The sequence below is a fragment of the Vanacampus margaritifer genome, chromosome 12, assembly GCF_051991255.1.
Source record: "Vanacampus margaritifer isolate UIUO_Vmar chromosome 12, RoL_Vmar_1.0, whole genome shotgun sequence".
Lineage (NCBI taxonomy): Eukaryota > Metazoa > Chordata > Actinopteri > Syngnathiformes > Syngnathidae > Vanacampus > Vanacampus margaritifer.
In genome coordinates, this window is record NC_135443.1 from 15,972,913 (window position 1) to 15,998,242 (window position 25,330).

The following is a 25,330-nucleotide window of genomic DNA, read 5'->3' on the forward strand; positions in this document are numbered from 1 at the left end:
CACAAATTTTCAACTGAATCTTAAAAATGTTTATGGGGGTTTCGGTTACTATGTGGAGTGTATGTGTCGCGTGGATGTGTAATACAGTATGCGGGAATATTTTTGGACAATATTCATCAATTTTCTATACAACAATCGAGTCAAAGTGCCCTGGAGAGGCAAGGTATACACGACCTGGACTGATTACAAGTCGAGTGCAAGGCATATATGGACAAACAAATATTAACATTTTCAAATGATCACAAATGATAAGCAGGCTACTTATGTGGTACTTGGGGGGGCCCATGGGCACCACGTTGGTGACCTCTGCTGTAGACTGTTTGGCAGATGCACCTTACATGATTCAGTCATAAAGCATATATCTACTTACACGTTCACCTTTGGGTCCTCTGTCCCCCAGTCTCCCGGGTGCTCCCTTTAAATGAAACAATAACAATTAAAGACATACGATAAGGATACAAAAATTACCCCTCATAATACACAGTTTTTATTCATTAATAAACGCACGTATACAGTATAAGAAATACATTTTTATCCATGCGTATTGCAGAAATTCATGTTGAACATAAACATAGAAAGTTTTTAGTGACAGAGATGCAGCCTTTTCCGAGATGAATTAGAACTGATGGCTTATTACGCAGCCCAGGTGTATTCTTTGTCGAGCTTCCCGCAGTCTTTCACCTTCTGCAATGTCATGGCTGCTCTGCATCACTCCTGCTGGCTTCTGTCTATTTTACTGTATATGCAGGAGCAGGGAGCGAAAATACCAAGTGGAGCTCTTGAGCTGCATGTCACAACATCTTGTGTCTTCCAACCCCACCCCGTCACCCCTCATTGCTTTCTTTAAGCACACTCTCTGCAACACCCACGGGAGCATCCTTGTATCCATTTCTAGCCTGATTAAAGAAGCCACGCAAGACAGTTTGGCATGTGGTGTGTTTTTCTAAAATGGGGCTATACTCCCCTTACCTTCTTTAATCTTAACCCTATTCCCCAAAGCCCGATGTGTGCTTTAAATCTATCGTCTTGCCCATTGACTTGCTTCCCAGAGATTTACTTGAAGCACAAATCTAAGGCGGTTGGGCTAAAGGAGCAAAACCACCTGCTAGATGGCACTGTTTCTCTACCAAAAACCAGCCGGACTGCAGACTAGTGAGACATAAGGAGCAATTGCAGTGCAGGGCTGAGAATATCCAGGAGGAATATTAACTAATGATAATCAGAGAAAGATAATGAACTATTGGGGCAGTCATTAGTGTGCTCTGTGACATAATATTGTAAATCACAAAGGAAAATGTAGAATGACTTCTGCATGCGGCGTATATGTTCTCTGTATGATTATTTAAGAAAGTTTGTTCAGTAAATTGGTTGAGTTATCGAAAAGAATCTCCTCTGACTTTTTTTTAATTTTTACATTGCCTTAAGCATTAGCTGTGTAATTAGAGTTAAAAGACAAAAAAAATCAACAAAGTCCTACATCTGCAAGCTTCCATTTAGCTTAATCATTAAAAAGTCGAACAATGTATGCAAATTGGTTTAATGCACTCAGGTAGCTTGAAAGAGGCATGCTCGGGATAAAAATCTGCTGTGCCATCTCCCTGCAGCGCCACGGATGGAAGCACTTTTCCATAAGGGGATTTTGATAGTGTGTGTACAACTCACCTTGTAGCCAGGAGTTCCATCTTTTCCAGGTCTGCCCTGCTCAAAGAGCGCAACACAAACAAAGACATTTTGTATCAGCTCCTTCGATTGGATCAGCGCCACTGCGCCCCTGCTAATCTCCAATTTAATGGGATATCTCAATGATCCTGATTGCTTGGCAAATGCTCTTCCATTGTACGCTTGTAAAGGGAAAATTACAGAAACCATCTTTTATGGTAATTACATTGAGGGATGTAATCATCTAAATGTGATGGCAAACATCTTTTAGCAGTTTTTCGTGTATCATGAATTCAGTGACGTGCGTTCAGGATAGGTAAGGTAGGCACTGCCTGCCCCAGGCTGTAACCGTTTGGCTTTTTCTATTTATTTTAATTATTTCTTTCATATCAGAAAGCCTACACTACCTATAGGTTTTTTTTTTTTTTATAGGATTTTCATACCTCTATTACGCCTGCAGGCAAAAAATGCTGCAAAAATGATCCTCCTAAAGGCACACCGCTACTGTGCTTTTCCCAGCCCTGTCCCCGTAACGATGTGTGTTCGCGCATGCGTAGTCAGTTTCCTAGTAGAAAAGTCCTTTACGCAAATTCGTTGTATTATTCCTATGCGAACGTACGTTCGCACAGTGCATACGTGAATTCAAAACACACTTAGAGCACAGCAGAGCGGTAAGACGACGGCACTCTGGAGAATATAAAACTATTTTCACGCCTTTCTTTTGAGGGAAAACGCCATCTTTTGAAGGATGGGAGACCAACGCCATAGCTACCGGATCTTCAGCGACGTAAGAGACAAAGAATGATTCGCACTTTTCACAAAGAACGGTGCAAAAGGAAAGATTGGCTTTGTGGATGTGCGTCGATTAACTGGCTGTTTCACTTAACATGGTGTTTGGCATTGCTATCACTATTGCTAGCTTGATTTTGTTGAGTTAGGCTGTTTTACAGGGAGATATTCACTTTATTACATTTTGATTTTGGTTTGAAATTGTCAGTTTTTCGTTGTGCGGCAAATGGGAAGCAGAGTGCACCGCAACGTTTATATGTGGCTGGCAGACCGCGCACTGGCTGTCGGTGGCCCAGAACTTTAGCTGAGTGGCAAGTGTTGAGCTGCCGCACCGGAGGCGATGTGTACGAAGTAAATCCCGCTCAAAGTAAAAAAATAAAAAATTAAAATTAAAAAAAAAGATTGTGGGGCAAAAAATGTAAGACTTTAAAAGAAAGATATGTTTTTTTTTGTTTTATTTTCTACCCATACAGAGGAGACATATGTTCAAATAGTTTGAATGTATGGCATCTTGTATCTGAATATCTCAAGGTCAGGCTGAGTGTCCTCTTTTTTTGGAAATTAAAATATGATATCATCCTAGGATACGTTGTACACTCGCCTGCCGACACACAAATTTGTAATTGGTGTGTGCGTCTCAATTTGCGACTGCCTGCCTACCTAGATGCACGTCACTGCATGAATTTGTTCATGGTGAAATAACACCTTCTGAAGTACTTTAAAAGGGAAGAAACCCCCCAAATTTTCTTTACAATAATATGTTATATGCACCCCCACTGTTCTAAACATGGAATTGAGATTTATTTTGCGGTTGTAGAATATAAACAAAGTAGCAAAATCCACCTGTTTTTATGCATTTAAGGCGGCGTCCATTTTGCCACTTGTCGGCCGTAAATGACATCACAGTTGTTTAGGGCTCAGTACACCCAATCACGGCTCACCTGTTTTCTGAGTTTGGGCATGTGAGTTTGGTCATGTGACATTCGCAAGCTGAGCCGTGATTGGTCGTTTCCTGAGCAACTGTGATGTCATTTTCAGTCGAGAGCAAGTGGCAAAATTTCGCCCCCAGAGATGGATGAAAACAGGTGGATTTTGTTACTTTGTTCATAGTCAACAAACGTGATATTAATCAGAATACGGTGAATTTTTGGGTTCACTCCCACTTAAAAGACCACTGTGTTGGTCAAAGGCAAGCTTACAGCCTGGACATGCCGCTAAGGCACTTTGGGAACATGTAGCTGCGATTATAAACACAGGCCAATCGAATACATGTAAATCCTTACAGCAACACCTTGCGGTCCCTCGGGTCCCGGGAACCCCGTCTCTCCAAGTGGCCCCCTCTCACCCTGTCAGAGAACAAAGACGAGCCAACGTGTCAGTCAGGAGTGATAAAGGAATGACGTGCAGATTGACAGCTCAAAGAGAGTTGGAGGCTGCTGCTCACCGGCTCCCCTGGGATCCCTGGTTCTCCCCGAGGGCCGGGCTTTCCCTGTCAATCAAAGGCAAAAGAAAAGAATCATCAGTGTTTGACAGACCCTCAATGGTGTCATGTGTGGAGGAACTTGGCAGCCTCTCATTTATAATAGAACCAAGCTGCAGAGTACAAAGCTGCAGCAGGTTATCCAGTGGATATAAAAAGTCTACACACCCCTGTTCAAATACCAAGCTTTTGTGATATTAAAAAAAACACTCTTTCCATCATTGTTATCCTGTACAATTAATTCAGGAAAAAATGTGAACTCATGTTAAATGCAAGTCAGTGCCTCTGATTAACCCAAACTAAGCTCAGTTTTTGTTGTCATACATCTTACAGCACAAGCAGAGAGCTTCCACATTATTAGAGGGATCACATTGTTCAAAGGTATCAGGAGAAGGGACAAAAGGATTTCCAAGTCATTTAATAAACCAGGGAGCTGCAGTGAAGACAGTCATCATCAAGTGGAGAAAATACGGCACAAAAGTGACATCACAAAGAACTGGACACTTGCCAATTTTGGGAGAAAACCTTCAGGCTTGTGTTAGAATGCAAAACAAATGTCAGGAAAACTTTCTGGGAGTTTAAGCATAGGCACTTAAAATGATGGTTAGTGTGTGTTGGTTCCTATTTAAATTGAGTTTGAAAACACTTGAAATGATTTACCTTGATTGTTTTTTTTGTTTTGTTTTTTAATATCACAAAAACCTGTCATTGAAACGGGGGGTATACATCTTATTGCCACTGTATCTTAGCTGGTAATTATCTTGTGTAGTGTTGTGGAACCTTGGAAAAACACAGATGATTAAGCTGAGACACGAGTTGGCATGAACACGCAATGGCCACAACATTAGGTACTTCTGCACAATTGTTGCACTTCTTATATTATGTCCCCTAATAGATGCTGGATACACTAATTTGCCTATAGGTGTAAATGTGAGTGAGAGTTGAACGTCTGTATGTGCCCTGTGATTGGGTTAGGTCACCCATGACAAGTGCCAAGGAAAATGTAGATGTACCTAATGAAGTGACCAATAAGTATGACTAAAAGGAAGCATCTTACTGTAGGGCCTGGAATTCCAGGTGGACCAGACAGGCCAACATCACCCTGAAGGAATCGTCACACACACAGTGTATTTAGAATTGATATTGTAGTACATGCATAACAGTACATCATTGTCAAGGTTCTGAATCAGAACAAATTGAGTGTTTACTTGAAAACACGATTTGTACGTAACAACTAACTAACAGAACCACTTCATGATAAATAAGTGATTTTATTTGAGCCCTTTTCTCCCCTTCAGTGGTGAAAGTGCAACTTCCAAACCACAGTTGAGAAAAGAAATCAGTAAACATGCTTGGGTTGACAAAATAACTGAAAAGACGTTAACTATACACATTTGGGCACACATTGACTGATTAGCAACAATAAATGCTTGATTTGTCGTTTACTGGTTCAAATTCTTTGCTGGAAAGTGTAAAAAGAACCGCCAAAGAGGAAAATGGCTTTTACATTGCGCTGATGAATATCTAATAGGAAACTTCAAGCCGAAAGACTGAGGGCGATGAATACACTGACAGAAGCCCCCCCAAAAAGTGTTATGATGACTGTGTTTTGGGTTGGGTCAACGTTGTCAGTTACTATGTCAGGGTAGGCATTTGGCCTTAACTATATGTATTTTATATTTAATACAGAGCAGTTATTCAATTAATTACTTTTTGTTTTTATTAGATGCTTTTGCTTACCTTAGCACCCGGTAGACCTTCAAGCCCAGGTAATCCCATGAGCCCCGGTTCTCCCTACAAGTAATCAAAAAGGACACACTCAGCTGTGTAAATGTAAAATAAATAAATAAAATAATCAAAATAACTGCTTGTGAAGACTAAAATTGGTTTCATCTGCTGTTGCTATTTTGGTCTGACTGACTTATAAGGGCAGTTGATGAGCTCTTGGAAGGTGTGCTTATTTTATGGCTGTCAGTAACTGTTAGGACATCAAATATAGAGCCAAACTACGTGGCTCACGGTAAATTAAATTCTGCATGACACACGACGTCACGCGTTTCGATCTCTGCTCTCGGCACACTCGGTCGGGTATTAATACGACCCTTCGCGCGTCAATACAAAGATGATCCCGAGGGGACAATACTTCAGGCTCACTGCATTATATTATATTATATGATCTATGGCGTGCGCTGTCACAATTTGCCGGCTGTAGACGAGACGCAAAAAGAGCCGCCCCATTTTAAAAATCCCAATCAAGCTTACTTTGTGCCCTAAAAATAGAGAGCTATTCGCAGCTGCATGAACAAGAGATGGCCTCTATTGAGCTCATTTTGTTCAACCTGCCATGAAGAAACGCCATTACATGGAAAAGAGGGGCAACTGGCCCCGACATAGATGGATTGTGCAGGTAATTGTCACACATGTAGATTGTCACGAGCAAGGGAGCGCGGTTAAGGGGAGAGCGGGGCAGCCAGGGGGATCAGCTGTGAGACGGATTGAGGCAATTCCGCCACAGCACTGGTGCCGCTCACACAATTTATTAAAATGTCAAATTAACATTCTGGTGAAAAATCACAGTGCAACAAAACAATAAAATCTGCAATTGGCCCCATGCGAATAAAGAATTCACAGCGATGGCAGGAGCAGAGTTGTTTCCACGTCTGTATGGATTGTTTTCAGGCATCAGTAGGAAGAATGTAGGGGTCGAAAAGGGTGGGGTGTGGGGGTGTGGGGGGGTGGGTTCATTTGAAGATTCATGACTTCCCGCTGGCAAGACAATGTGGTCCTACTATTTCATATTTTCAGGAGACATCATAGTTTGTGTGTGTTGCAGTTCAGCAGTTGGAGGTTTCATAGTGCATTGATTGAAATAAAGGGACAACTCTAGCTTGCTTGGGTCTAAAAAACAAACAACCCCATCAAATCAACAATAGATCTTTTAAGAAAAAAACTAAGTTTCAACTTACTGGAAGTCCTTCATCTCCTTTTGGGCCCTTAAAAAAAGGACAGACAAATGTGACAATTCCTCTCAGAAAAATAATGTACAGTATATGGACTAAAGTGGTATTCTGCTACTGTCTGCGATGGTTATTGAATACGGTATACACCTTCCATCCATAATATTATGACCACTTGCTCAATATAATGATATCAGCACAAAGCCTAAATAAAATAAACATGCATGCATTAAGTTATTTTTTTGTACAATCTTCATGTTTGCAATGTGATACAAGTGCTTGCAACATAAAAATTATCATGATAATTGAAAAATGCATATCATCACATTCTGTGGTCACAATATTTGCAGTCCGCTTGATATGTATCAGCCTTGTTTGCATCACATTTGCAGTGTACTTTATGTAAAACAGCAGTTTGGAAAATGTAAATGGTCATGTTTGGAATCATCATATTTGGACTCAGCATCTCATAATATCAAATGTGAATCAAAATGTTTAAAGTGCGCTTTATGTGTCTTATGATTTGGATAATGTTTGCAGTCACATATACGATATTAATTGGTGAAAAATATCGGCAGAGCGAATTATTTCACTGCCAATGAGCCTGCGTGCTTCAAACATGCTGCTGTGGCTTGGAGTTTCAAAACTGCAGTCATCGTAATAGTGAAATGGTGAGTTCGATTTTTGAATCATTTGTTTTTATTTGATCTGATTTGCTTGTAAAATACGTTTAAGTCACTCTCCCGCGACTGTGGGGCAACCTAGTTGCAGGGCACCGCTGATAAACGGTTGGCTATGATGGAACTTCTAATATGTGGTAGGTCGTAAGCACAGCGTTTTGATTAAATTACTTTTATTGGAATTATTCCATACAGAATGAAGAAACATGCTCGTTCAAAGTAGCGTGTTAGCCAAGTATCACACGTCTCACTGGCGATGACATATACCCGCTACGGGAGTTAATTTCATATTGAAAGTGTGATATCTTTTCCAAATTTCAATGGATTTCTATTCACATGTCTGAAAAAACTCTATGCTCCACTACAGCCTCAGACTTCAATGTGTGACGCTGCTTGGTGCGCACACATGAGCCGCTTACGCACGGTGGGAGGGCCAGAAGTCATTATGCTAAGGTACAAGTGCGCAAACCAGGCGCTTGAAAAAAAAGACATACGCACTAACGGGAGCGTATGACGCTACATGAGTCCCCCCGTTTGGGTCATGTTTGCAGTGAACCATATGCAAATGATTCTATTTAGCACACATGAATCAACATATTTGCAGCGTGCGCCAGGAAATTCGCCATATTTGGAACATGTAAATTATACATGCATTGTACTACATGTAAATTACCAAGACTGATGCTAGTCTATAAAAGAGGCAGCAGAGGGAGAGGAATCCTTAAGATTTAAATGTGAAGATTTTTTTTTGTCCCCCCACAGTAGGTGTTGTGGAGGAACGATCCCTGTGGGGCCTTAGATTGGATGTCTCCCTGGGCCTGACGAGATTACAAACTGCCTGATAAGGAAGAGCAGTGCAAGGGGAATTTCAAATTGAGCCATTTTGGCTTGACACTACGTGGCCGAACTCTGACTTCCATTTGCAAATCGCTGATGTTTTGTGCATCCCGGGGCAGGTCAGAGACATCTGTCTGAGAATCAGGAAGCCTCTTAGCCGCAGCAGTAGCTCTCAATGAATGTGCCTGAGTGCGATACGAGGGCTTCAGAAGCCAAGATAACACTGGAGGGCCGATGGCTCTCTAGAACCAACATGTCTGTCTGCTGACGTTTCTTCACCGTGCACTTTGAAAGAATCACTTCAGGCATAACGATGATTACACTTACCGGAGCACCGGGAGCCCCAGGGGGTCCTAAAATAGCTCCACCACTCTGAAAAGACAGGATTTTGACTTTATGGCTTTCTCTTCCACAATATGGGTCAAACAAATTTTAACCACAGGCATAGACTTTTTTTTTCTGCCAAAATGATTGATGGCATTGCACAGCGCACTCCATGCATCACTGTATCACAACGACAATGAATAAAGGTCTTTACCTGCAGCTTGTACAGACTGCTCATCCCATTGCCCTCCACATAGGGTACCCCCTAAAACACAAGCAGCAGTAAATCACATCACATTTCATCCCGCAGAGCTTCCTTGCTGAGATTTTTAAGCATCAAGAGTTGGTACAGTAGGCCCCAGGCAGGTATTTACTGCTAAACCTTTAAAAGCTACACGGGGGCGATCAATACCTCATTTGGTGATTTCACAATGAGACGTGATGGGTGAGAAGAGAATACGATGAGAACTGCGAACTTCATAAAGCTTAACGTGTTCCAAGAAGTGAGGACAACTTTTGAAGTGCGTGAATGAGGATCCAACCATGACTCCTTCATTACAAACATGTTTTTGCCCCATTTACATCATAGAATGAAAGCTTTTAAAATAGAAAGGGAGTTAAGGTGCTCATTTAGAGGCAAGTGGATGCCTGTGCCCTTTTCAGGCCACTGAGCCATCCCCTGTCCTCCCAGACTGCACTTTATGAGGCCAGGGTGCGTGGGGGGGGTGAGGTAGGTTCAAGGGGACGCCTGATGAATTATAGATTGGTTTTGGACGCGCTTACTCACTGGCCTTTTACCGGAAGCGAACATGGTTGAATGCCAGCAAGAGGTTTGTCACAATGTCATCATATTTGTACTTGTTTGTCATTTTTACTCTCATCTTGCACTAAATGTTATGTGGAGGGAAAACAGACTCAGGGTCAGTTGTGCATGGAAGAATTATCAAGGCAGTCATGTGTCCTAAATCAAAATAGCATTTGCTGAAATGTTTTCAGTCTCAACAAAAACTCCCTTAAAAAGTAACAAAAATATAATCCCATGTAAAATTATTTTAGAAAGAGGACATATTGCAATTAAACAGGAAGTACATATCTATTAAAAAAAAACAACTTTTAGATGGATAGAAGTTCACCTTATTATTTGCTTCTGTCCAGTGCTCGACTGGTAAACAAAAAAACAACCTTGGCATTTTGGATTTGACCATGCATACAAGTACATGTTTCGTTCAAAAGAACAAATCTTTTATCTTTTGACTGAACATGACTGAATGAATCACTTCCTGAAGTGATTCCTTCTTTTCTTAGTTTTTGCTCTGCAAGCTGAATTCTCACAGCATTTGTGAGTTCATAAACTCCAAAGAATACATTTGGTGGATTTTCACCGATCTGTACACTTTTTGTACGGGCCAATCACAAAGCGTTATTGTGTTTGGTGGGGGGCGGGATATTCAGCTGTGACCACACCAGAAAGCGCAGACGTCGTGGAATTGGGAAACAAACAAACCTAATATGAATGAATGGACGCTGCAATTAATTCTGTACTCGTAGAATTATTCACCGTTTCCTTGTTGAATGTTGAACAGCGAGAGGCGCTTTGTGCATTTTTAGCTGGTAAAGAAGTTCATGCTTTTTTCCCCCCTACAACAATCCATTGCCGAGATTGGTCAAAACAAAAATTAGGTAGACGTGCACAAGATACCACATCGTCCAATCTGCTCGACGTATTGTACAGAATGTCCCGCTTTTCCCGCCTTGACCAATCAGCAGCTTAGAATTCTATTCTATAATATTCAGCATGCTGTCTACATTGGAAATGTATTAACTGACTGCTTCCTCTGAATTGTGTGCTGGTCTCTTTGGGATAAGTGTTGGAAAATAATAATAGCATTGCAATATCACTAAAAGATGAAGAAGATAAAACAGCCAGTCCAGCACTGCCACTGTTTAACTTTTAGACTTTTGTTTAAAAAGGGACTGTAATGTTTGTCATGTTTATAATACCAGAATTACATCCACATTTTGTGTGTACAACAGCACTTAAAAATTGTTTTTCTTTCTTTAATTTGTACTTGTATTTCTTTACTAATACCCATTCTTGGTAGCGTTACTAATAACAAAGGTACAAAAAATAACAAAAACAAAGCCTCCATCAGAATTAACAATTTATCCTGACTTTCTTTAAATTTTAAGTCAAATGCCCACATTTAGCATATTTGTAATTAGCAGCCTGCTTTTTGTCTTTTTTGCCTCCTAACTTACTGGAGGTCCTGGAAGGCCCGGTCGACCAGGAGTTCCTTCGTTTCCCTGTCATTTACAAAGCAGAAAGAGAAATCTGGTGAAACAAAAATGCTTTCTAAACACAGTTCCAAGCAGATTAAATCTATTAATATTAAAATAATGTGTAAATAAAAAAAAATAAAAAATGACAATTGTAAAATTTTAGAAACACACATGAAGGAAATGCAAAATAATAAACTAAAACAAAAATTCTTACTCTTTCCCCTTTAGGTCCTGTTTGACCCATCGGACCTGGGCGACCCATGAGCCCCTGTAGACAAAACAGAACAGTAAACTTTTCATTCAGCATCAAAATGCGTATCATTTGTTACGACTACTTAACATGAGCGTCTTACCGTCTCCCCGGTGCGACCTGTCATTCCAGGAAGACCCGGAACTCCAGTAGGCCCCTGAGACAATGGAATTTTATTAGTTGTGTCAAATTAAACAACAGTGATATTCTGTAATTTCAGGACTGTTGAATATAAGCCGCGTACACAAAATTTGTAAAACGAAAAAAAAAACCAGTATCCAAAGCAAGACTTTCCCACATAGACATTTTCGCAACCGTATTGTCGCTAAACAATAGCGGCTTGTAGTCTAGAAATGTTCCCTTATGGCAATTGCCCTCTTCTTTCAAACTCCACCCAGTTTTCCAAGTTTCCCTCCTCTAGCTCGTCACCAGTCAGCTGACCCCTTTTATGGTAACTCCTCCTCGCCCACTTCCTTTGCTTATCAACAGCTACCCGGCATTTATGGTCCAGGTCATTTTGGGTGTCTGAGGAAAGGGGTTTCCATTACCTAGTCAACAGGTGAGTTGAGGTGCATCAAGAACTGTCAGGATCCACTTTGAGTTTTGATTGACTTTTTCTGTCAGTTTGGTTTTCCCCGTGTTTTTTTTTTGTTTCCCCTAGGTGGTGCAGGGAGGAGCAGAGCAAGACAGTACACACCTGAGAGCAATTGATAGTCAGCTCCAAGTCATGAGACCTGCGGTCACATCAGGAAGACGCCAGATTGCTCTTTTGTCTTCGCCATTTGCTGTGCTGTATTCCGTCTTGCTCCCATTTTGCATTTTGCTTCTCGTTGGATGAACTTTGTTGTTTTTCAGTTTTATTCCTAGCTGTTAGTAGTGATTTATGTTATTTTTTTGTACTTTGCAAAAACAATTTTACTCCTCTGCAATAGCGCTTTGTGTTTATTAGTCTTTTATTTTGGTACTGTGTTAAAGAATACTCTACTCATTAGTAGTGCTTTATGTTACCATTTTTTTCTTAATTAATACTTTAATGGAATAAAGACTTTGAGTTAGTCTTTCATTGGTCTGCTTTGGGGTCCGGCCAGTCACATACGGTTACAGAACAAATGTTAATGCTAAACACTGACAACAATTTGGTCCGCTCACAAAAGAGCTGTAGAGTCCTTATGGCAACAACTGAGCCAAAATTCTCCTTTTTATAAGCAAATTTAAATAGTTTGAATGTTGTTTGGAAGCTTCTTCATATTGCCGCTCAAATAGACTAGCTTTGTCCACATTTTTCTGCCGACTGACATTTAAGGGTGGCATTTATTTACCCATTGATAATGTTGACATGTTTATTGATGGCTTACAATGTTTTTTCAGCATTTTACCAGCAGTAAACAATGATAATCATTAAATTGAGATTATATTAGATTTCAGAGGATGTACAAATATTACCACTGACACATTCCTTAAGCATGAGAAATATTCAACACAGTAAACTAATATCTGCCAGTTTTTACGCTGAGCATACGTGAACCTGTCTACAAAAATAGTTCCTATTAGGTAAGGCACACAAAGTGTACAGTGTTCCCCTGCATATTCACGGTTCACACTGGGTGGATCTACCTAGTTTGAGATCTTTTTTCAAACCTCTGTTATTCGCATAAAAACTCCTGTTACCCGTTTTGTGCACCTCTAGCTTCCAAGACATTTTGATATGTTGCATTAGACTAAAAAGGTCATTAGATTTGGCATAGGAATAACTGAATGTAAACCTTTTTCCAACTTCTTCTACTTCTTTGCACTCACCTCGTCACCCTTATCTCCTGTAGGGCCAGAGAAGCCTCGCTCTCCTTTCACTCCCTGTGAGGCGGCAGAACCAGTAATGGAAATAAATAAACACACATACACACACACGTATATATATGTGTGTGTGTGTGTGTGTGTGGGAGAGAGAGAGCGAGAGAGCGAGAGAGAGAGATAGAGAAAGAAAATGCTTTTTGCATCAGTGTGGAGCAACAGTGTAACCATAGCAACAACTTTTGCTGCAACGCCTTATAAGAGCACAAAAGATGACTTTCTCTACAGCTGGTTAGGCTACAAGAGATTTCTGAAATCTAAAGTCACAAGCCATGAACTATAAGTTTTAAAATTCTGTACATATGTTAATATCTCCATCCAACCTTTGGGCCTTCCTTCCCAGGATTCCCCATTGGACCTCTTACACCCGGGTCCCCCTGGGACGACAAACACACAAAAACGAACAAGGGACAGCAAGAGTGTAAAAAGTGTGACACCAAGCCCCAGTCTCCCCTTCTATAGATTTAATGCAAAGTGACACGATTGGGTCATACGTGTTTACCAGATCTTACTAATGAGTCACATGTACCTTTTCTCCCACCATGCCGTCATGTCCAAGCACTCCAGGGGAGCCCTTCTCTCCCTTCTGTCCAGTCAGCCCGGAAACTCTCATCTGGCAAGCACTGCAGGCATTCTAGTAGCACGGGGAGGGTGATGGAGGAAGCAAATGTGGTGACACAAATAAGATATCATCAAGTCTGAGCCAAACACGGCATTTTCATCATTTATTATGTTACATCCCAGGGTGGAGGATAAGACCCTAGATGACACAAAGTGTTCTTTAAATGTCTGCATAGCAGAAATAATATGAACCCACCAACAGCGTCTCTCATCGAGGTGAGTGGTGAACTTTGTCAAACTCATTGGCTGTGACATTTAGGCGAGAATTTTAAATATCACCATTCCTGATCCATTCTCTCTCTAAGGACTGCACCTTGCAGCAGATTGTAACATGCGTACTGTGCCATTATAAGCTGTATTGCAGTTATATTTCAAAATGCAAAATCTACAAGAAAATACCAGAGTATATGATAGGAAAGTAAGAGATTGAAATGAAAATAGTCAAATAACAAGAATCAGGTTTTCAGGGATCAGGGAATCAAATTAATATTTTGTAAAAGAAAGAGAGTTTTTTAGAGAAAATTCAATTAACAACTGTTGAAGCAGCACAAGACTTTCTAAAGCTTTTGTTATTGTCACATTAGTGCTGGCAAAAAAGCTTTCTCACTGCTTGGTTAGAAATTGTATGTTCCAGCAAAGAGTTCCAAATATGCTTTCTAGTAACCAGTTTTAAAATGTTGTGCATCAATGTTGACCTTAGACTACTGTAATGTTTCTCTGCTGAGCAAAAATATAAATGCAACACATTTGCTTTTGCTTCCTTTTTGTTTGTTTTTTTAGCTTATCTTGTATTATTTTAGACTTTTTCTATGGACACAAAAGTTGATACCTGTTAATTTATCTTTCAATTCATCTAATAAAAAATGGCAGCGCAAAATACGTGTTGCATTCACATTTTATGTTCTGTATATATTGCAGTTTACATAAAGTCTTCTTTCTAAATGTTACTAGTAAGTGGGCCTGGAAACAGGGAGAGATGCACATCTTTCTAAAAGTATGCCAGGCATCCTGATGGAGGCTCTCAAGGGCTTGACATTACACTGTTGGCTAGCTAATGCAAGCCGTACATTTCAAGATGAGCAACACAATGAGCCGTTCACATTTATATGGCAAAATAATGTATTCAACCCTGGAAAGCTGCAATTATCATCAATTAGAATGATAAAATACCTTGAGCAAGGCCCCCATATCTCCAACAATTGGTAGTGCAGTCTAAGAGAGAAAACAAAAGTAAAAAAATAACATTAAACATAGCAATTTTCAGGCTAGTACATTCATTATATTACAAATATTGATATGTTCATTTGGTGCTGTAGACAGCGGTTAATAATGCAGTTTTTAATGCATGCCTTGAAAGAAGAAAACCATGAACACTTCAGAAATATGTTTCACTATTACTGATTCAATTTGCAAGGTTGAAAGAAACACTTGAATGCCAGACAACAAAATCTTCATATCATGCCACTTTTTTGTTTCTTATTTGTTGTCCTTGTGTTACAAACATGAAATGGTCAATGGCTGTGATTTGTGAATCTTTACTTCTGTACATATGTGCAAACATTTAAAGTAGGGGTGTCAGGCAATAATTTTTTTTAAAATTTGTTGCGACTGGATTTCCCCCAGTACAGGCTTTTCCAAGTAAGTTAAGTTAATCGCTCTTTAAAAGATTTGTGGCGTTAAAGGAACTTTAAATTAACTCAAAATTAACACACTAATTTTGACATTCCTAATTTAAAGCAATGTTTTTTTTTGTGAGTCAGTCTCAGGAGGTCAAGACACACCGACTCAAATGACTCGTGATGATACGTACTGCTTCGCAATCATTGATTACGCTACATTGCTTGGTCTGTGCTGCAGGGAATTTGGTGCGCTCAGTAGTCGACTTGTGACTGTTGCGATGGTACATCATGTGATTTCTTTATTATTGTAATTCCTTCATACTAACGTTTTTTTTTTTTCAAGCAGCAGCCCCCATTACCACTGGCTTGATGCAGATGCCAACTAGATGAAAACTAAAGACACAAACAGCGGTGGGGAGTGAGCGATCAGGGGGCTGACAATTAGTCATAAGCGCCACTAACTTCCTGAAGGTAACATTAGGCCGTGAACAGCAAGTTTGGCTGCAAATTACCCCCAAACTGAAGCTGCATTAGTACATTTACCTTCACGGTGCAAATGCGCAAAAGGGATTTTCAAACTTACTGGTTCACCTGGAGGTCCAGCAGGGCCACGGGGGCCCGGTCTGCCAGGAGGACCCTTTAAGTGAGACAAATAGAGACGCTAACAATCCTTCAGGGACTGAAATTAAGCGTACATGCTGCACTGTAATTGTACTTTCACATCCGTCACAGTTGGTGGCAATGTGTGATCTAACAGTCTGGTTCAGCCCCAATGAGCTGACAGTCATTATGTTGGCTTTTATCTGTGCACGTGGCAGGCGGTGGATGGAGTGATGGGAACACTCACCTCTCTTCCTGGATTTCCAGCAGGCCCAGGTGAACCTGGGGCTCCACGAAGACCCTGAAAAACACCCTTAGTCAAAAATAGCAGTTGGCAAATGCAAATGAAAATGTTTAAATAATTTACTGTGAAAATCCAAGTTGAACACAATCCAAATTGGAGATGTTTAATTTAATTAAAAAAATATTTTTTTTCCTTTTCCTTTCCTTGTATATCAGGTGAGGATAAATAATCCATAGCTTTTCCAATTATGTGAATTTGTTGCACAATGATATACAGTAGATATATTATTATATTATTATATATTATATTAAAAAAGGAAACACTATAGCCGTTTTAGTTTAGATGTTTTTTTTTTTTCCTATGGGTGGTGTGCCGAGAGATTTTGAGATTTTCGAGATTTTGTTAATATAAAAAGTGTGTAGTGAATTCAAAAAAAGTTTGAGAAGCACCGGTTTAGTGGGCTATTGGGCCTTTGGCCACCCCAAAATCTTGAAAAAACCTTAACTACTTGCTGTATCACCCTTGTCAGAAAACTGGTTTCAAATTAACTAGAACAAATAAACAATATATAATTGCTTGCTTAACTGATTTGAGGTGTTAAACAAATGAAAGTTGAAGAATTTTCAAAGAGGCTCTTGCATCCTTCCATTTATATGTATGAAGCCTCTCACACGATGATGGCTTGAACTCCCAAATTTTGACCGGGGAGATATTTTTTTCCGGAACGTTTCAGTTTTCCAAACATTTTGGAGGTTCAACTGTATAGCAATTATTGTTACACAGCTGGTTGCAGTATCAACAAGCTGAAAGTCAAAGAAAATGTATGTTTTCATGCCATGGATTAGGGTATACTCCACAAACCTCAATTCCTGGCTTTCCTGGAGGTCCCAAGGGGCCCTGAGAACACATCATGCAGCTTGTTAACACCGTCTACCCTCTAGCACCAGGGATCCAATAAAGCTATTGTGTTAGACACCTTTTGCTCACATTGATTCTGCCTCCAACAATTCTATATTAAAAGAAGACAGACTCCCTTGCAATCATGTCAGCGAGGGGGAAACGTGCATTGCGCGAGATATATGATGGGGGATGAATTCAGGGCACATGGCAGGAAGCATCAAGCAGTAATGACATCCATTTTCAGCAGAAAGTGAATTTACTGAGCGCCGGGTCCTTTTTTACTGGGTCTAGTGTGAACGTAAGGTAAATAATGAATATGGAGAACAATCACATACAACATCATACTCACAGGCATGCCTGTGATGCTCTCTCCAGGCTCGCCTTTATCACCGTGCTCTCCAGGTAGTCCTGGGACTCCTCGCTCCCCCTGACAAAAGAACAAGGCAGCAGTCAGATGGCTCAATCCGAAGCTCCTGGAGAGCTGCTGCACTGCATGATCATTAAGTATTTAGACTGGACCCGAATGGATTTTTGCTTTCAGGTTTTTGCCTTTTGCAGCTTGAAGGGGAGGAAATGTATTTTCAAGGCCAGTGGTGTGCACAGGTTCTTATCTGCTTTTATTTAAAAAAAACAAAAAAACAAAAAAACCTCTACACATGCTGAGGGTACAACAATATGTCATTTGGTTTTCCCTCATAACAGTGCTACTGGAAACCAAAACATATTTAGAAACCAAATGCTTTAAATTAGTGGTGTCAAAATTAGCGTGTCAAAATTTTGTTTTTCACATCGATCAATGGATTATTATTATTATTTGGAAAATAATATTATTTATTACTTCAATTTATATAAGTAAATAAATCAATTACTTATTACTTACTTATTTGGAAAGCACTGTTGGCCTACTTGGGGAATTCCAGTCACGACGCAGGAGACATGTTGACGTATGAATTAAAACTAACAATGTTGTACAAAGGAGTGGCTATATCACAATTCAGCAATAATAAATATATATATATATATATATATATATATATATAAATATATATATATACTGTATTAGCCGTGACTGAGGTCTTGTAATTTACAATGAATAAAATGGACAGGAATCAACGACTTGCTTCATGTTCTGATTAACTTTTCTCTTAATTTGAAACGAATAATATACCTGTACCTACATGAAACACTAATGCCACCTAGTGACAGAAATCGATGACTCAATGTTTTACACTCATTTGAACTTGTAGAGTACATCTAATTAAATTCAAATACGTTTATGAATGATACAATTTTGGTATCAATGAACTAAAAGAGTCAATGATATTTGTATTAGGTGTCCACTTTTTATGTTCTTTAACAAGAGTATAAAAAACTTGAAAGACATATTTTGTTGAGCATTTAGAAGAGATAAAAAAAAAAATGTGTAAGTAGTTTGTGATTAATCCTGAGTTAACTAGTTTCCCAAAACATCTCTGTGAGAAATATTTATCATTTTTACACACTCAACAAAAACTATTTCAATACAAATATTACTACGTATTGGATGAGCAGATCAATGTGGACACTAGATGGATGGTGTGGGTGATGATCTGCAGCGTCAGTGCTTTACCTTGGGGCCACGGGTGCCTCTGGACAAAGACAGCCCATCACCCTACATGACAACATGAGAAATGAATCAGAAAAAAACTGAATAACAACTTTAATGTCATCTTTGTCTCACCCGACCCGCCTGTGTCTTCATTCCTTATCTAAGATTCTGGGGCGCTGATAAGCGAGTACGTACAGGCCCTCTGTTGGTCATTGTTTTTCATGCCTCGTTTCTGTACTTGCGCATTTGCAATGTCAACAAAGATTCATGCATAACACAATTCTACAGTGAAAACAGTTTGAAACGCGTCACAATCTCATGGGCAGAAACGAACATCTTATCTATTATCGTCCCTTTACTTAACAAGATAGAGGACAGTGAGGACTGTGGTTTAACAAGCCCCACAATCCATGTTGTATATTATACAAAATGGTGGATTGGGATTAACAATGACACCATATCCAGGAGAACTTCATCATTACATCCAGTCATAAAAGTGAGCAAAGAAATACAGGCCTTCATCATTCATTTACAGGCAAAAATCAATTGAGCAACAGTTATTTGAAGAGGGCTGCCTCATTAAAGACACCCATTGAGTTGGTTTTATCACTTTTATTGTAGTCTTAAATAACAAAGACCATAAAATGTGGGTGGGGGGGAATATCTATGTTCCCTCAGAGACACTTAAAGCGATGACATTCGCGAAAGGACCCCCGTCTCAAGGATGGTGTCGAATTTTGCACACGTTAGAGAACATGTAAGAGATATAAGCACTTCAGCCTGCACTAATTCCTTCGCTATTTCTCTGCTTGATGAGCTCGCTTCAGGTTGAGTGTTGTTCCCCAGAAAACAAACAAGATTGCGCAAAGCTATGAAGGAGGACCGTGCACATGAGTCACTTGTTTGATGGAGCTATAATGAACATTTTTACATGCATAGGCACGTCCATAAAATGTGATGCTTCGACAGCCATCATCTTCACAATCCAATATTTGATTACTTAATGTCTTGCATCATCATAATCACATGTCTTCTAAGCAGGCTATATAGCTGGAGTGGCTAGTTTTGCTTATCTGCTCCTGGTTCACGAGCTACGCTTGATGAAACCATATGTTTTCAAGAACATAGAAACCTTTGGATAAACGTGAATACACACCACATATCCAGGCTCTCCAGGCTCGCCCTTAGGTCCTGGGGGTCCCTGAAGCCCCGTCACTTCTCCGAAGTCTCCCTACAGAAAGAGTCATGAGTCAACCCTATAATGAAATGCCAGACTATCTAATTTGTGGAATGCATGATTTTGGTAGATCAATATTTGTCCTTGTAGAACCCCTCACAACTTTTGTTTGAAAGTTGCTGCCTACATGACAAACAACATTTCTGGTTCCTGTCTGAAGTAATTTATTGCAATCCTTTCATGGATGGAGCTAATCCCAGTGATGTTGACAACCTGCTTTATTTTCCTTCAAAATCAAAATGACAGCTGACAAGTGTAAGGAAGGCAAGAAAGATGTAGGAACATGGCATATGTATTTACAGTGAACAGTGTGACAGCAAGGTAAATGAGAGTTTAAAAAAAACGGTCAACTTTATGTTCAATTCTGTCACTGTCTGCAGGAGGGAAATGAGAATGGCAGGGCCATGAAGAAAACAAAATATAAAGTAGGAAAATAAATAGCACTTAAAAGTCATACATTTTCTACTCTGAAAATGTAAGGGTAATTGTAGCCATTAGTTGATATCTTAGAAAACTGACAGTATAGAGCCTGAGTTCACTGAGTCACCATGGTTGTCTAAAAACATTACGGTGACTCAAGAACCCACAGAGAAACACAATACTCTAAACAGTATGTATGTTATTTATTGGCTATACCAAATATGACCACTTAGCTCATAGGTTTTGCATGAGAACTATATCTAAATGTATGACTATATTCTCTCTGCATTTAGGGATTGTTTTTTTTTTTTATACACACACACCGATTAAGACTCTCAAAAAATATTGCCAGCAAGGTTTTTATTTATTTGTGTGTGTGTATTTTGGTGACAGGGTGGGAAAGGAGCTTGTTGGTTGTAAATATTAGACTAATATAACTCAAACATAAATTGCTGTTTTAAAAAAAAAAGTATAACTAAGAAAAAAAAATAACTCAATTAAATACAACATGCCTGTCAAAATGAATCTGGCCAAATCATTTAAAAAATTTGCTACACAATGCAAAAAAAAAATCAAAAACAGATGAGAAATAAAGTAACTGACATGAGTCAGAAAAGGGTTATAAAGCACTTCTTTTTAGACTTCTGCTAACCAACGAAAGCTATTATCCGCAAATGGAAAAAAACATGTCAATACAAAAATGACCCCAAGAACACAGCATCGACTGATAGCAGGGCACAAAAGAACCCAGGACAACATCTAAGGAACTGCAGGACTCCCTCGCCTCAGTTTAGGTTAGTGTTCATGAATCAAATAAGAAAGAATGGGCAAAATAGCATCTGTGGCAGTTTTAAGGTGAAAACCACTGCTGACCAAAGCGAAAGGCTGTTTGCACATGCCGGAGAATATTATATGGACTGACGAGACAAAAGTAAAAAAAAATTGAAAGGCGACTGCCTCGTTACATTTGTCGTAAATGCAACACAGATTTCATTTCACATTTCAGAAAAAGAACACAATACAAACAACGTCGATGGTTTGGGGTTGCTTTGCTATTCGAGACCTGGACGACTTGTGATTGATGAGACCATGAATTCTGTACTTAATTAGAAAATTCTGAGGAAAAATGCTTGTCCATCAGTTCATGACCTTAAGGTGAAGTGCGTATGGGTTCTGTAATGATCTAACAATGATCCAAAATACACCAGCACTTCAATTTCTGAATGTCTAAAAATAAATAAATAAATAAAATAAAATTATTGTTAGGTTTAGGGAGTACTTTTTAACAGAGGGCCACACAGCATTAAATAGTCTCTCCCGTTACTAAATAAAATTCCCATTTAAAAACTGCATTTTATTTTTATCTTTGTCTGATATTGACATGTTGGCCAATACTTTTTCATGGCCCTGTATCTACATAACACATAACCTGATCAGGCCGAGGTCATGTATAAATATGAAAGAAGATAAATATTGAAGTGACCTGCAAAGAGGGTTCATTGTAGGTCATGCCTTGCTACTGTAGATATAAACACTTGTGCAGCTTTACAAGGACACACTTGCTTGCTCATTTTGGTAAGCACACTTAACATTCTCTCTGCAGCCACATAAGTTAATGGCTTTATGTACACAATATTTGCTTTTCATCCAAATCTACTCTTGAAATGAATGTTTGTTTTTTGTTGTGACTCATATGAATACTTAATCACACCTGTCTCTAGCATTACTTTGCATTAGTGAAGGTGACAAAAGGAGGGTTCTCAATCTGAGAGGACGTAGCAAGCTTAAGCACTTCGATTTATTTCCCTGCCCCGGAGTTTGACAGAATGACTCTGGCGGGAGGGAAGTCGCGTGTAAAGCGTCATTTATTTTGACAAGCGACACACCTCATCAAACTCGCGTGTCAAGGCGCACACTGTTGCACTTTGTCACTTTCAGTCGAGTGTTTGGAACAAGTCGTGCTGAAAGAGGGGTTGGTGTAAATTTGCAGAGTAGTCGAGAGCGTCAAACGGAGGGAAATTCTGGCATGATTGACGATGGCATGAATGGCATGTGAATCATCAGGAAGGTGTCTTGTATGTTCAAGTGCTAATAAAACATCACAAAATCTCCTTTTTATCTTTCAGATGAGAACTTGATTTGAAGTTTTTCTACCTTCTCTCCTTTTAGGCCATCTCTCCCTGGCGAGCCCTGTAAACAGGAATGGGGACAAAAAAGACGTCTATCAGCAGACCTTCATCTCACGCACATTCATCTCCACAACCGCCTCCTCCTTCTCTGTGCTTCAGCAGACTGTCGAGTTCCAACATAATTTCATTTAGACAGGATTTAGAAAATGTCGCTTTTTCCCTCCCTGCTTTTCAAGAAAGACAGATGCTCATTATCAAAGCAGGTGCAGCAAACAGATTGCACTTGTGCTTTCTGGCCAAAAATGCAGACATTTTCTACGTTCCGCTAATTAATTATTAAATTTGCTGACTGACTGCGTTAGGGAAAAAAAGAAAAGAGACTGGACTCTTCTTCTCTGACACGCTCCTAATCGCGGTATTCATCAATTGATCTCAGGCTCAGTCTGGCAGACTGCATTGGGAAGCGGAGGATAAGCCAAGGTGACAGATAAGGCGACGGGGCTTGACATGAAGTCTGCTGCAGGTATACTTACTGGCTCTCCTGGGGGGGCGGGGAGTCCACTTGGTCCAGCTGGGCCTTGTTTTCCCTGGCAGAACAAAATGTAACACAAAAAGTTATATTTGTGGATTTCAGTGTCCAACTCAGCCAGCAGGCATATGCAGGATGTCCTTCAATACCTTTAAAAAATATAAGTGGTGACCTTTTCTGTATACTAACAATAACATCAGTTCTGTTATTCTAGATGATCAGGTTGTAATGAACTGACTTAACCTCCTGAGGTCAGTTGGCTGGAAAAACAAAAAAATTACAGGTAGTGAATAAATAATTTGAATACATGAGCTCACCTCAGGACCTTGATCTCCTTTCTGTCCCGGCAGTCCAATGTTTCCCTGTGATATCACCCAAAAGGACGAGAGAAGCGTGAGGTTATAATGTATTGCCTTTATAACTTTAGTTTTGTAAGTTATTTGGCGAACTAAAAAGAAAGTATTCTGAAATTTATGGCCTGTGATGGCAACAATAACATGAAAACCTGAAATCTCAAGTTTCAATATCTTCAATGTGTTACCTTGAATCCCTTTAGTCCTACCCTTTCGGTTGTATATTTATGTATGGAATTTGTTTTTTGTTTGTTTGTTTTTTGTTTTTGACTATGTTGAATTTTTAATTTGCCAATGAACCCAATATTTTTTTTTCATTCATTCATTTTCATTCCTTGAGTTCCAAATTCACCCGACTACACATTTTATTTGATGTAGTTGTCAAAATCACTTAAAAAAAAAAAATAAAAAATCCAAAAAGATATTCAACAATGCTTACCCGATCTCCCTTTTCTCCCTTCTGCACATTTATCATTTCATCCTATAACACACAGGACAAAATAACACAGTTCAAAATGTGGCTCAGCAATTTTTTTATTCTATAGTATTTGCAAATCGGCGGTGATTTATGATACAATGGAGCTCAGCTGCTTACAGTTCCAGAGAGCTGCTTCAACCCATGAGCTGTCATCACCTAGACAGAATAAAAAAGAAACAGTCATCTTAAAAGAACCTGCCTCTGATCCTACAACGCATAAATAAGTTAGAAGTAAGTCATGTATACTTCATAAATACACTCACTGGTTATAAGCATATAACCTACATATAATCCAGTGAGAGTCGATACATACAGCGAGGTGTGACATTTTGACCCCACATGTCGCAAAGGCAACCAACATCCCTCAGTCTGATGCAGTGCAGTTCTACAGTACACCAACAGCACAATATCACACAATAATAAGCAAATATGAATATATACTTGTAAATGAAACCTCAGTGTCAATTGAAATTCACCATACATGTATAGGGTGCTTGCTTTGGGGCTCGTACTTGTATAGCTCATTGACTGAGCACATTATTTTTGTTTTCATCATACCTAATTTCATTTGACACATTGATTAATTCAGTGCGAGCATGTCTGTTTACAGCCTTACATAAAGCTGACATTGTTTGCATATCTTTTGTTTTGGTTGCATTAAGCTTGTGGTAAAATGATCACTAATATGAATGAAATACATCCACTGAAGCATCACGCCATTAAATGAATTTGTCAATTAAAACAGGAAGTCAAGTCAAACATTTTGTTTACAATAATATGTTGTATGTGGCCCCACTTAAACACGGCATTCTGATTAATAGTCTGTTTGTGAAATATGAATTAAGCAGCGAGATCTGCTCGGCTTTATCCATCTCAGGGGCGGCCATCTTACTAACTTAAAATGACGTCACACTTGCTCAGGGCTCAGGTAACAACCAATCACAGCTCACCTGTTTCTGACTTGGGTCATGTGATATTCCCATCCTGAGCCATTATTGGTCATTATTTGTGAGCCCTGAGCAAGTGTGATGTCATTTTCAGTCGACGGCAGGTAACAAAATGGCTGCCCACTGAGATGAATATAGATAGATAGATATAGATAGATTTTGCTGCTTCATTCATATTCCACTTTATTAGAATGCTGTGTTAAGACTTGTGTGGGAACATATTAAGAAAATGGATGGATGGATAACAATAACAGTAAGTATTTATTGACCATAAATTTATTAGCAACACTGCTGGTGTAATGTGTGACAATGTCACAGCTTTTTTTTCAACACAATATAAATCAGACAGGAAGAAAAATAATCATATATTCATTTTCATAGTTATGATTCACACTCTTTGCTCAAAAGTGTAATGCTGGATTAATCATGTACAGTACATACAGTATATTCTCATGGCAGTTTTGTGCCTATGATCTTAATCTGTGCCTTCATTTCATGGCAGATAAAACCAAACCAAACTACTTCTGTCCTCCTCTGTCTCATGTTTCCCGCCCACATTAT

The 25,330-nt window shown here is 39.4% G+C and overlaps 1 protein-coding gene across 1 annotated transcript in view; it reads right to left on the minus strand.

The window, feature by feature from the left end:
- LOC144061943 (uncharacterized) overlaps positions 1-25,330 on the minus strand; it is a 127,797-nt gene that overhangs the window by 21,513 nt on the left and 80,954 nt on the right. Inside the window, exons 19-45 of the mRNA XM_077582896.1 lie at positions 23,940-23,978; positions 23,784-23,825; positions 23,309-23,353; positions 22,996-23,049; positions 22,488-22,523; positions 19,833-19,907; positions 18,698-18,739; positions 17,438-17,515; positions 17,050-17,085; positions 16,192-16,245; positions 15,928-15,981; positions 14,896-14,937; positions 13,634-13,738; positions 13,428-13,481; positions 13,054-13,107; positions 11,360-11,413; positions 11,221-11,274; positions 10,986-11,030; positions 8,941-8,991; positions 8,730-8,774; positions 6,895-6,921; positions 5,669-5,722; positions 4,986-5,030; positions 3,893-3,937; positions 3,732-3,794; positions 1,663-1,698; positions 371-415 (exon numbers count right to left, since the gene is read on the minus strand). Coding sequence (XP_077439022.1) covers positions 371-415; positions 1,663-1,698; positions 3,732-3,794; positions 3,893-3,937; positions 4,986-5,030; positions 5,669-5,722; positions 6,895-6,921; positions 8,730-8,774; positions 8,941-8,991; positions 10,986-11,030; positions 11,221-11,274; positions 11,360-11,413; positions 13,054-13,107; positions 13,428-13,481; positions 13,634-13,738; positions 14,896-14,937; positions 15,928-15,981; positions 16,192-16,245; positions 17,050-17,085; positions 17,438-17,515; positions 18,698-18,739; positions 19,833-19,907; positions 22,488-22,523; positions 22,996-23,049; positions 23,309-23,353; positions 23,784-23,825; positions 23,940-23,978 — 1,374 coding nt within the window. The remainder of the gene's footprint in view (positions 1-370; positions 416-1,662; positions 1,699-3,731; positions 3,795-3,892; positions 3,938-4,985; positions 5,031-5,668; positions 5,723-6,894; positions 6,922-8,729; positions 8,775-8,940; positions 8,992-10,985; positions 11,031-11,220; positions 11,275-11,359; positions 11,414-13,053; positions 13,108-13,427; positions 13,482-13,633; positions 13,739-14,895; positions 14,938-15,927; positions 15,982-16,191; positions 16,246-17,049; positions 17,086-17,437; positions 17,516-18,697; positions 18,740-19,832; positions 19,908-22,487; positions 22,524-22,995; positions 23,050-23,308; positions 23,354-23,783; positions 23,826-23,939; positions 23,979-25,330) is intronic.